Raw genomic sequence first — 10,545 nt, forward strand, 5'->3', positions numbered from 1 at the left:
GCCACATCACTTGTATCCACACACTTTTCTCAATCGAAGAAATATGCCAAGTGTCCCGATACAACTAAAAATTGATGATATAGGAAAGGCTCGATACAATAAGATGGCACTGTCGAGTCTATGTCATAGTTTTTTATTTACAAAGACCAAGTGGTGAGTACAAATAATCGCATGTAAAAGTGACTGGACAGGTTCTTGGTAAAGGTCCGTTGATGTAGATTAGTAATTGTTTTATCCCGGCAGTTTATGGCAAAGATTTATGGATTATTTAAGCAGCTGATAACTGCAAGGGTCACTTTTTCCCAGACTTTTTTATACCGCCACTGACAAGTGGCCCTTTTTGACCAGCTTTCTTAGCTGCCTCAGCCATGGCTTTTTGCTGCTCCTTCTGCTTTTGCTTAAAGGCCATATCTTCGTCGTCCAAATCCTTTGACTCCTTTTTCGGAGCTTTCAAGGGTTTTTTCTTTCCACCTTCTCGCCCAGACATACTGAAAAAATGAACTTATTCAAATGGTTCTGTTGATAATTGATTATTTCACTTTTATACAAAATCAAATCTGAGAAGATGACAGTGAATGGAGGCTCAGAGAACATAACCTCACCCTCCAAAAACGGTTATTCGGATGTAGCAAATTCTACAACCGCAAGGAAAAAAATCAAAGTCGTACAGAACTTTTTTTCTTACCTTGACGTCTGTATTGAGCTTTCAACAAGCTTCTGTAGGAACGCCAAATGCCTGGAACACGCGAGGACAGTTGCTTGTGTTCTCCGGTGTTCTTGACTCGAGAGGTCGATGGGCTTGATGTCTCGAAATCCTCGAAATGAGAAGGATTCGATAGCTGATAGTCAATTCTTTAGTTGAACAGCGCCACTGATAGCGCCACTGAAATAGAGTGGACAGCGCTAACACTCTAACCTTTTGACCAACTTCAAATTTCGTAAAACCGTTGAGCAACCGGTTTTCAGTGCGTTTGAAACCGAGTGTCACATCACCAGTATTTCGTCATAGCGCTAGGTCTATTAAAACTTTGCCACTAGCAAGTGAGATTCACGGTAGATTCAGCATGCCTTTGGGACTTTATTTAATAGCTGCCGCATCTGAAAATATGGGAATCGGAGTTAATGGCGGGCTTCCTTGGCGGTTAAAGTCGGTGACAACTTGTATCTAGTGATAGCTGTAAACAATGTGTGCTTTGTCAAGTAGCCAAGAGTTAAATAATGACATTACGTATGTCTTTTTTTGCAGAAATGAGATGGCCTACTTTACAAAACTCACGACGCAGACGAAATCTCCAGACAAAAAGAATGTTGTACTGATGGGCAGAAAGACATGGGATTGTATGCCAAAAAAATACAGACCTCTCAGAGATAGAATCAATGTTGTACTTACCAATCAATATCTGTAAGTATTTCAGATTCCTATATCATTCAACTTACTAAAAACAGGAAAATCATCACTAATCTTCTTCTTGTCACCTTTCAGCGACCTGGGTGATGAAGCAATTGTCTGCAAAAGCTTACCCAGTGCTCTAGAGAAACTCTCCCAACCACCACTCAAGGATCAAATCGAGAGGATCTGGGTCATTGGTGGTAGTGGAGTATATAAAGTATCGTTACGTTCATGATTCGATGACAAGAAAAATGTTGCAAATGAATTTACACATGTCAACTTGGCTTGTGTTTCAGGCTGCAATGGAGTCCCCGAGTTTTCACAGACTGTATTTGACAAGAGTGAAGAAATATTTCGAGTGTGACACTTTTTTCCCACCAATTAGCAACGAGTTTAAGTTAACAAGGTGAGTTGACTGAGCGTATCGAATTGTTACGCCTGGCTAAAATCAATGGCTGGCTAGTTTGTATGAAAAAGGTTCTCTTTTCCTTGCAGCGACCCTGAGGTGCCAGAGGGAATTCAAGAAGAGGATAGACTACAATATGAATTCACTTTGTATGAGAAATGTTGACAAATTCTATCTAATGTTATTACATCATTCCTTTATACGTTTCTTCAAATGACATTAAGTTGTTGACATATTCCCAATTGCCAATTTCCATGTACATAACTCAGATAGTCGTGTGTTTTCCACAAAATATTTATCTAAGAATTGGATGTTGAAGTGAATAGGAAATATTGTTGAACCAAGAAGGTATGATGAGCTAAATATTTCATTTACTCAAAAGTTTTGACAGCCGTGTACAAAGGATCTTGAGTCGCCAAAGCAAATAGATATGTATCGATCTCTATCTTCGATTAGCCAGGTGGCCACTGTAGTTGTCTGCCCCCAAGAACGTGAAGGTGCAAATGATAGACAGACTGAGCTCCATCGGCACCATTATTAACGACAAGACGAAAACCATTCTCCATACCCAGCTGACTTGCGACAGATTGTGCGACATACATCAAGTGACCCAATAGCGGCTTGTGGTCTTCTTTGGCCTGCGATAGTTGTACAATAGGTTCTCTCGGTATTACCAAAAAGTGAATAGGCGCCTGCGGGTTCACATCATGGAAAGCTACGCACTGTCGAAAATAATGATATTTCACTCTCTGAGGTTCTGATCTAGAGCTATTAGATGTGGCCGAGAAAAGTCGGATTAGGGTTAAGATAATTTCTTTGCTTTTCCACTGTATCAGTGCAGAATAAGTATAGAAATGGAAGAGTTATCAGAGCACTGAATACATACCTGATCATCTTCGTAGATAAATTTGCAAGGTATTTCTTTTCTCAATATTTTTCCGAATATTGTGTCGCCACCGGGGACGGCTGTCCGTGCCTTTTCAACTTCCGACGCCATTTTTCTCACCGACGAAACTGCGACAGCTGATTTGAAGTTTGACGTACCTGACAATGAGTAGGATTTCGCAAGTACCTTGGACGTCTCGGTCACAGCTCTCCAGATCAGTCGCATTATATGATAGCCACTCTAAAAGTTGATCAATTTTTTATTCTTTTTAATCCACGCATTAACTGATCTTAAAAGAGTTGTGACGACCTTGATGGACTATCATCGCCAACACTGATTGGATGCACGTATACCCGGGAATTTTTTGAACGAAATCGCGTTTACGTTTAGATAAATAGAAAAGTATAAAATCTATTTTATTATCTCCACATTATTCGACAATCTATTTTCTTTTGTTCACTTGTACAAGGTATTGACATAACTAAGATTATTGACATTCATAATTTTCATACAAAAACAAGATGAGGCCTTACGTACAACACAAGTACGTCAGGTAAAAATGAATATTATATTAGTTTTGTGCTGATAAATGTAATTATTCATGTATTATAATACACAAAATACCCATAATTCAGTTTATTATCTCATGGCAAACGTATTTACTTAAATCTAAATATCCTATAGATACAGCGTTTTATCTTGGTTTTTGAGTCTTAGAGTTATGGCAGTATTATGATAATTTTTTTTTCTATAAAGAAGACCCCGAAGTCTTCAAAAATTTTCTAATGAGTCCGCATATAGAACCCCAGTCTCAAAGTTTATGGATGTGTGTATGTGATTCTTTTTTTCCAATATGAACCTATTTTTATTCTATAATTAAATATATATTATACGTATTACATTTATTTTACTCGGGAGCGCGGTAAAATTTAATAACATAAAGAAAGTATTATCTAACGAATGATGCTTTAGGAATGCGACGAATAATTCTTGTGCAGGTTGCATTATAATACACGTCTCTTATTCCTAGTCGTTCTTCTTTTGTTTTTTTTCTCTTTACTTTCCCAATCTTTTTTGGGAGATTATAGTATAAAGTATATACCATATAGGTATATGTGCAAATGCGCCGGAAGTTGGTCGGTAATTCGAACGTTCCGAACTCGTTCTATCCACTTACCGTCGACATATTATGTATACATTACTTCGAATAAATATATACATACATTGTAACCGCGCGATGAACAACTATTCAAGTGGTATCTACAACGATTCACTCATCAACTAATTGATAATTATGTAAAAGTTATCCGATGGAGAAATAGAAAAAAAAAATAAAACAGTGAATGCAGAACCGGAAAAAATTTCCGTTATTCAGGAACTGTCTTCCATAAAGTAACGGTGGGCTAGAGCTTGAACAGCGGAGGGACGCGCGTGCGGATTAAACGTGAGAATCCTTTGTATCAAATCTAGTCCTGGATCGGGCAGATCAGGAATTATACTCCTCAGTTGCGTCGGGCGACGGTGGGGAAACGCCGTCCAACTCAGAGAGACATCGTCCGGCCATTCCTGTTGCGACGGTGTCCCTATCACCCTATAAAATAAAATGAGCAATGGTTCAGAACTGACATCGAACGTCTATTTTCCATTGTAATTGAAAAAACAAAACCTTGATTATGATTTATGGGTAATTTAATTGCCCGCATATGTCACGTGTACATGTTAGTAGTACATTAATGTTTTGACGTATAGAAGAACAAATATAAGAGACACGAAGTCGCGCACCTGAGTCATTAGAACGACGTTCTTCTTGAAACTGTGTAATCAGTTATTTTGAAGCACTTTATCACTCTATTATATACATACATATTGTGGAACTCGTTTAATAATTTTATTCAATGCATAATTTGCTTACCGAAATATTCTGTCCAATTGATCGCCCTCACTTGTTCCGGGAAATAATGGTTCGAGTCTACTCAATTCGGCCAATATGCAACCGACAGACCAAATATCCACAGGTGTGGCGTACGCACATCCCAAAAGAACCTCTGGCGATCTATACCATAACGTAACGACCTGAAATCAAAATCTCGTTATGAATAACATCGAATAATTATTTCAATTGAACTACTCACCACGGATGTTAGCCGCATTTCGAAGTCGTAAGTTTTCGCGAGTCCAAAGTCGGCTATCTTAATCCTCCCCTGACTGGTGACGAGTAAATTTTGCGGCTTGAGATCGCGGTGGATGATCCTGTGACTGTGTAAAAAATCAACACCCAGTAAAATTTCTTTTGACATTTGTTTTATAACGTGACCGGGAAGTCCGGGCGGCGGACGCGACGCTAAAAAAGAGGCCAGGTCACGTTCCACGTGTTCGAACACCAGCCAAAGGGTTAATCCTCTGTTAACCGTTTCCGAACGTTCATCGCCACCGGGTAGGTTCAGATAATTACCCTGACAGACGTCCAGAAGCCTCACCTAAAATAATTTCACGGATATCAATGTAATTCCTCGTTTCTTTTTCAGCTTTAGATTTTCAACAACTATTCGACGACTACTGCTTACAATGTGGGGATGCTCGAATCGCTCGAGTTGCTTCAAAGCTGCGATTTCTCTGAGCGTCGAGGTTGGAAGTCCTTCGTCGGTTATCGGTACGCGAACCTTTTTCAGTGCGACAACCTGTCCGCTTGTTATATCTTTAGCTTTGTAAACCGTACCGTAAGCGCCATTGCCGATCAACGACAGTTCCTGATAATGAGCGTGTTCCCCCATGAGCGACGTCTGAAAAGTCAGACCTCCTTCGACGACCTGAACTTCTCTGACATCCATTCTTCCGGTAGCGGCTGCGGGACGACCTTCGGAAGCTGGAATTTGCGAGGTAGAAGGACCCGGTGTCGATAATTCCCTATTCGGTGAGGCCGCTTGCAACGTTTCGCCCTCGGCGAGAACTTCCTCTAATTTTTCCCCGGAATCGCTCCTTGTCCTCGTCGTCGACGAGGCGGCAGCTTCTCCCGATTCTCCTTTTTTCTCTCCCGTAGGTTTTTCAGTCGCCGATTCCGACTCTCCGGGAGGTCCTTCGAGATCGGTTGATGCACCGCCTGCGCCGGTATTATCAGAGGATTTTCTTCGTCTCTTTGCGGTCGTTGGTGAAGACAACTCTGATCCGAGTTTTGAACTCGGCCGCCGGGGCCTTTCTGCCATCACGACATTCCCTCGGGTTATACCTGCGCTGTATAGTGAAAAACAAGAATTAACGGGATAGAGAAAGGATTACGTGTCTATGAAGAATACAAGATTCACTCGAGCAGACAAAGAGATTATAAACAAACTGCGATGAATTATTTCAATTTTTTATTTGAAAAAAAAAAAAAAAAAAAAAAAAGAGATCCAAAAACTGAGGGATTCCTTTAACGAACGGGCTCGTCGGAACGAAGCGTACTCCACATTTTTCATAGTACAAGAATTTCCTTTATTCTCGATTACGAAGATCGCGCGATTTTTTCACCATGAAGAAAAATCGTCCCCGCGACAAAGGGTGTAAAAAAGAATATGGAGAAAAGTCAGAGTGTGCACCCGGCATCGTGAGAGAAAAATTTAGAAACGTTTCGTCCGACCCTGCGACATCTGCACTGCCGCCGCATATACATAAACACCTGCCCATAATAAGTAGTGAGTTTTCGTATTACGGCCTGCATACACCGCACTTCCTTATTATAATAATAATGTTTTCAACATCCAGAAGACGCACGCTGCACGGAAACCTTAAAAAAATATAGATATATATATACGCACATCTGTGATACAACGTACATGTAACGTTCTTACATACACCGTGTATTACATACCACCCTTCCTCTATTTACGATCGTCTTCACCATAATCGTCGATCAATTCGATTATGAATGAAAAAATCATCAAAGCATGTTCCATAAGTAGATAAAGTAGATATAGTCGGTACGCGCTGCATCGTACATATGTAAATGTACGATGCATATACATATACATAATACCATACCGTAATAAGAAAGCGGATGAATGAAAAGAGTGAGAGGTGTACACGTGGGTTAGAGGGAGTGAGATATATATATATATACGTATGCGTACACATGCGTGTGGCGTATATGCATACATATATAAATAGAAGGTATATACGTGTAAACGATTCAAGTAATAGTATGGCTTTTGTGTATTCGTGCCGATAGCGCTTAACGACTTCTTCGACAACCCTTTCTCATAGTACACCGACGTACGCATCTGCACTTGTATAGGTACGTACATAGCGGTACATATATAGATATCTCTATGTGGGTAAGCTGCTCGCAGGAATGAAACTACGGCCGATGACGATGAAAAACGAAACGGAACTCCACTGCAACTTTGTTATACATTTTATGTATAGTCCTTAGCGACACACATATCCGTAATACTTTTCATCTCATTTCTCTTTCCCTTTCTCCGTCCTTCATATTATATTTATAATCACGATAATTATACACTTACGATAATAGTATATATGTAAACGTTGCGATGGAAAATAGGGGAAAGAAAAAAAAAAGAAAATATTAACCGTCGGCCAACGGGGGGGGGGGGGGGGGGGGAGGAAGGAGAAAAGGATAAGTACGTCTCTCGAATCGTAATCAGGAGGAAATAATAAACTAAACATCGTTAACGCGAGCATCCAATTTTTTCATTTTTTTGTTTTTCTTCCTTCACTCGTTTCACATTCCACGGTCAGTGCAGCGAAGGAATGAAGGGAGAGGGAGAGAGAATTCCGTACATACATATATACCTACACTTCGGAGTAAAATTATCACTTTAAATGATTATACATGATATAATGTCAAATACGAATACATTTATGTTGAATGTATATATGTATATATTATTTTTCAATTCAATACATCTATACAAAATTCAGAAATTTTCAATACTTTTTTCTCTTAATATCAACTGTTTATTCAAGTAATCAATTCGTTGGAATTTTTTTTCTAATTCTTATCAACTCCTTCTGAGGCGTGTATGTAATAACTTCGTACATATATATATATAACACATATAATGTACGAAAGCGATATCGAAACACTTTCCAACGGTTGTAACAACACAACTTCCGGCGCAGATGAAGAAGAAAAAAAAAGAAGAAAGAAAAAAAATTAGACGAAAAAAAGAATTCCTCGACGAGTTCATTAACGGATTCTTGATTTCTGTTCGAATACACAGCTACGTTTTACGTGTAGCTCTATACGAACGAAAAAGTGGGAATTCAAAGAAAACCAAAGAGAAAAAAAAAAAAAATGAAAAAAAAAGAAAGAAAGAAAAACATGAAATGGAAGGAAAAAAAGGATGAAGAAAAATAAAAAGAAAACAGCGGCAAAGCAAACGACAAAACACCATCGATGGGTGCTAGGGCATTTCCGCAGTGGTGAGAACCTTATCTCAAGTGTTACCACCTAATTCTTAGAAGGAGCGACCGTTTTTACTCATTTCTTTTTTTCTCCACTCCCTCATCCTCTCTCTCTTTTCCTTTCTCTTTCGCTACTTCAGGTAAAAAAAAGTAATGAAGTAAAGTAAAATAAATAAACGAATAAAAAAATATAAGGAAATAATAGAAAAACCCTGTGGGAAAATATCCAGTGAAAAAGCGGCCGACGAACCGTCCCAATGATATTTAAAGGGAAAACAAGAGAGAGAATAATTTTATTTGGAAGAAATTTTTACTATCTTGTATTCGATTGATCATAGTTTTAACTTTTCTACCTTATTTTGTGTAAAAAAAATTAATTAGACACTATATAGGTAACGGATATGTATTAACGGATATATACGTATGCCATAATATATATAAGTGATGTGCAGCTGTTGATATTACGAAAGTATTTATTTTGGTATGTATTAGATGCTAGTATATACATGTGTACATATGTATATTTGTAGTATATTAATAGTAGTAGGAAAAGATGTTATAAAAACGCGGTATGTCGCTAATAGCTTTCGGTTTACCTTTGAAGATTGAATATTTTGAAGCAATATTATACCTTACAGGTGTCCATATTCAGTGTGTATACTGTAATATTGTAGTACATACAATTTACACTGTAGTAAGAAAATATTTATATACCTATGCAGGTAGTATTACGAATATCTGAGCCTTATGACCCGATCGGTCTTGTTAATTGTTATTTCGATATTGCGAAATATCAATTTCTCGTGACGGAATAATCATCGGTTTGAAAAATGAGGAGCGATTCATTTTGAGTTTCGTCGATAGTTTTTTTTTTCAGAATAAACAAAATGAATCAATAACGTAAATAATTATATCCAGTTTTACCAAACATCCTCGATTGATTAAATTGGGAAAAAAATAATGTTTAATTTATGAGATTCCTCAGAGGTGCCCCCGGCAACGTGGCTTGAGAAATTCTCACGACGCGACGCGAGCCGGGAATGCAACCCGGCGTTAACTGCATCGGAGCAGCAGCAGCAGCAGACTTATCCCGAATAGTTCCGAATCCGATCTTCGAGACAACATACCACGCATAAATTCGAACCAACAATAAGAATTAACAAACCGTTTGATGCCCCAGAAAAATAAAACACAAAATAAGCAGCTCCGGTATAATATCTGAATAAATAAAGCTGCGATGATTTATCGTACATCGTGCGATATAATGAAAATTTTACACACTCACCAGCCAATATTAAAAAACTCTCTTCCTATCTGAAGGGGATATACGACCGTGTTTTTCTTCCGTTTAAACGATCCGTGAGTATAAATCTATTTTTCCCGCTATTTGAAAATCGCCGAATCGGAACTGCACTGTTTACACTCTCACACCGTGTAAAATTATTCATTCATTGTATTCAATTATCGAAAATTCATCCGTTCACTCCTATATTTTTATCAATTCGTCGCGATTACCCGGTTTTCGTGTCGGTTACAAACTTTTTCAACCACTTCGAATCGAGTCCCTTCTTCTTTCCTGCGAGGTTCCAGGTCCCTCGGCACGGAGAGTTTGAATATATCTCTACACACTGTGTGCGCCGGTCGGCTTTAGTTTGTACAACGTGGCTTGGCTCGTAGGACTCTCACCCGACAACAACTGGGGGTCTCCTCGGAAAACCGAAGCTATAACAGAAGGCCTGTAAGGAGGAGGCGAAGGCTCAAAAGCGGGCGGCGGAACGAGGCTGACTCAAACATGAATGGAATGCTTCCCGATGCATGCGAGTCCCGACTCCCGACTGATCCCGACTGGAAGGAGGAGGAGGCTCTACAACGACCAAGCGACCGCTGCTGATGCAGCAGCAACTCCGACCAGGAGTGCTTTTTTAGAGGGCCCCGAGGGGCCCCAAATACCCGGAATTGAATGGCGTTTTCAACATACTTGTACGAAGACGTTTCGCACGCAGCCCGGCTTATCATTGGACCGTTGTTTTCGTCGTCGTCATCCGAACGAATTCGATCCGCTCCTCCCTCGAAGGGGTGCGCGATTCTCACTTCGAATCCGATGACCCTCAGCGTCCAGATCGCTTAGATTCTTTTTACTTGCCTCCCCCTCTTTTTTTACCTCTTTCTTCATGATCTGTTATCGCGTTGTTTACTGCAGCGTTATGAGCAGGCCGTGTAACATAATACACTGGGAGGGATTCAAACTCTGGGAAAATTTCCCGCAGTGAAACTTACACAATGCGCTCACGTTGTGTGCATATACGATTTACGTACGTACGTCGTACGTAAGTATTCTGTGGGTACATATTTACACGTGGAATATATGTACACGCATGTATGTACACGCATGTGTGTACGTTTACGGATAAAATCGATTGTCCGTATGCTATAAAGAACCGATCCGAGCGAAGGGAAGTC

General features: G+C 39.5%; 4 protein-coding genes across 4 annotated transcripts; 1 reads left to right on the forward strand and 3 right to left on the reverse strand.

The window, feature by feature from the left end:
• Nucleotides 1–117: 117 nt before the first annotated feature.
• LOC105689376 (translation machinery-associated protein 7 homolog) lies at nt 118–846 on the reverse strand. The gene is made up of 2 exons (XM_012406346.3): nt 686–846; nt 118–488 (listed from the first exon to the last, which is right to left on the reverse strand). The coding sequence occupies exon 2, from the start codon at nt 485–487 to the stop codon at nt 293–295; it is 195 nt and encodes a 64-aa protein (XP_012261769.1). The 5' UTR covers nt 488; nt 686–846; the 3' UTR covers nt 118–292.
• A 51-nt stretch (nt 847–897) lies between these two features.
• LOC105689374 (dihydrofolate reductase) lies at nt 898–2,015 on the forward strand. Its single transcript, XM_012406342.3, has 5 exons — nt 898–1,147; nt 1,247–1,402; nt 1,484–1,607; nt 1,687–1,796; nt 1,886–2,015. Exons 1-5 carry the CDS (start codon nt 1,065–1,067, stop codon nt 1,959–1,961), a joined length of 549 nt encoding a protein of 182 aa, XP_012261765.1. The 5' UTR covers nt 898–1,064; the 3' UTR covers nt 1,962–2,015.
• A 130-nt stretch (nt 2,016–2,145) lies between these two features.
• Nucleotides 2,146–3,010, reverse strand: LOC105689375 (adenosine 5'-monophosphoramidase HINT1). The gene is made up of 2 exons (XM_012406345.3): nt 2,683–3,010; nt 2,146–2,518 (listed from the first exon to the last, which is right to left on the reverse strand). Exons 1-2 carry the CDS (start codon nt 2,905–2,907, stop codon nt 2,249–2,251), a joined length of 495 nt encoding a protein of 164 aa, XP_012261768.1. The 5' UTR covers nt 2,908–3,010; the 3' UTR covers nt 2,146–2,248.
• Nucleotides 3,011–3,155: 145 nt separating this feature from the next.
• Nucleotides 3,156–9,769, reverse strand: LOC105689373 (cyclin-dependent kinase 4). Its single transcript, XM_012406341.3, has 5 exons — nt 9,371–9,769; nt 5,247–5,910; nt 4,815–5,159; nt 4,595–4,755; nt 3,156–4,273 (listed from the first exon to the last, which is right to left on the reverse strand). Exons 2-5 carry the CDS (start codon nt 5,880–5,882, stop codon nt 4,054–4,056), a joined length of 1,362 nt encoding a protein of 453 aa, XP_012261764.2. The 5' UTR covers nt 5,883–5,910; nt 9,371–9,769; the 3' UTR covers nt 3,156–4,053.
• Between the last annotated feature and the right edge of the window lie 776 nt (nt 9,770–10,545).

This window comes from Athalia rosae, chromosome 2 (genome assembly GCF_917208135.1).
Source record: "Athalia rosae chromosome 2, iyAthRosa1.1, whole genome shotgun sequence".
NCBI classification, from domain to species: Eukaryota; Metazoa; Arthropoda; class Insecta; order Hymenoptera; family Athaliidae; genus Athalia; species Athalia rosae.

Excerpts from the sequence above, each read along its gene's own strand:
- LOC105689376 (XM_012406346.3), bottom strand. The coding sequence starts at position 487 with ATGTCTGGGCGAGAAGGTGGAAAGAAAAAACCCTTGAAAGCTCCGAAA.
- LOC105689374 (XM_012406342.3), top strand. The coding sequence starts at position 1,065 with ATGCCTTTGGGACTTTATTTAATAGCTGCCGCATCTGAAAATATGGGA. Across the intron at positions 1,608-1,686 it reads GTGGTAGTGGAGTATATAAA|GCTGCAATGGAGTCCCCGAG; the intron begins GTATCGTTACGT and ends CTTGTGTTTCAG. Across the intron at positions 1,797-1,885 it reads AACGAGTTTAAGTTAACAAG|CGACCCTGAGGTGCCAGAGG; the intron begins GTGAGTTGACTG and ends TTTTCCTTGCAG.
- LOC105689375 (XM_012406345.3), bottom strand. The coding sequence starts at position 2,907 with ATGCGACTGATCTGGAGAGCTGTGACCGAGACGTCCAAGGTACTTGCG. Across the intron at positions 2,519-2,682 it reads TTATCTACGAAGATGATCAG|TGCGTAGCTTTCCATGATGT; the intron begins GTATGTATTCAG and ends TATTTTCGACAG.
- LOC105689373 (XM_012406341.3), bottom strand. The coding sequence starts at position 5,882 with ATGGCAGAAAGGCCCCGGCGGCCGAGTTCAAAACTCGGATCAGAGTTG. Across the intron at positions 5,160-5,246 it reads GATTCGAGCATCCCCACATT|GTGAGGCTTCTGGACGTCTG; the intron begins GTAAGCAGTAGT and ends AAATTATTTTAG. Across the intron at positions 4,274-4,594 it reads CAATTGGACAGAATATTTCG|GGTGATAGGGACACCGTCGC; the intron begins GTAAGCAAATTA and ends TTTATTTTATAG.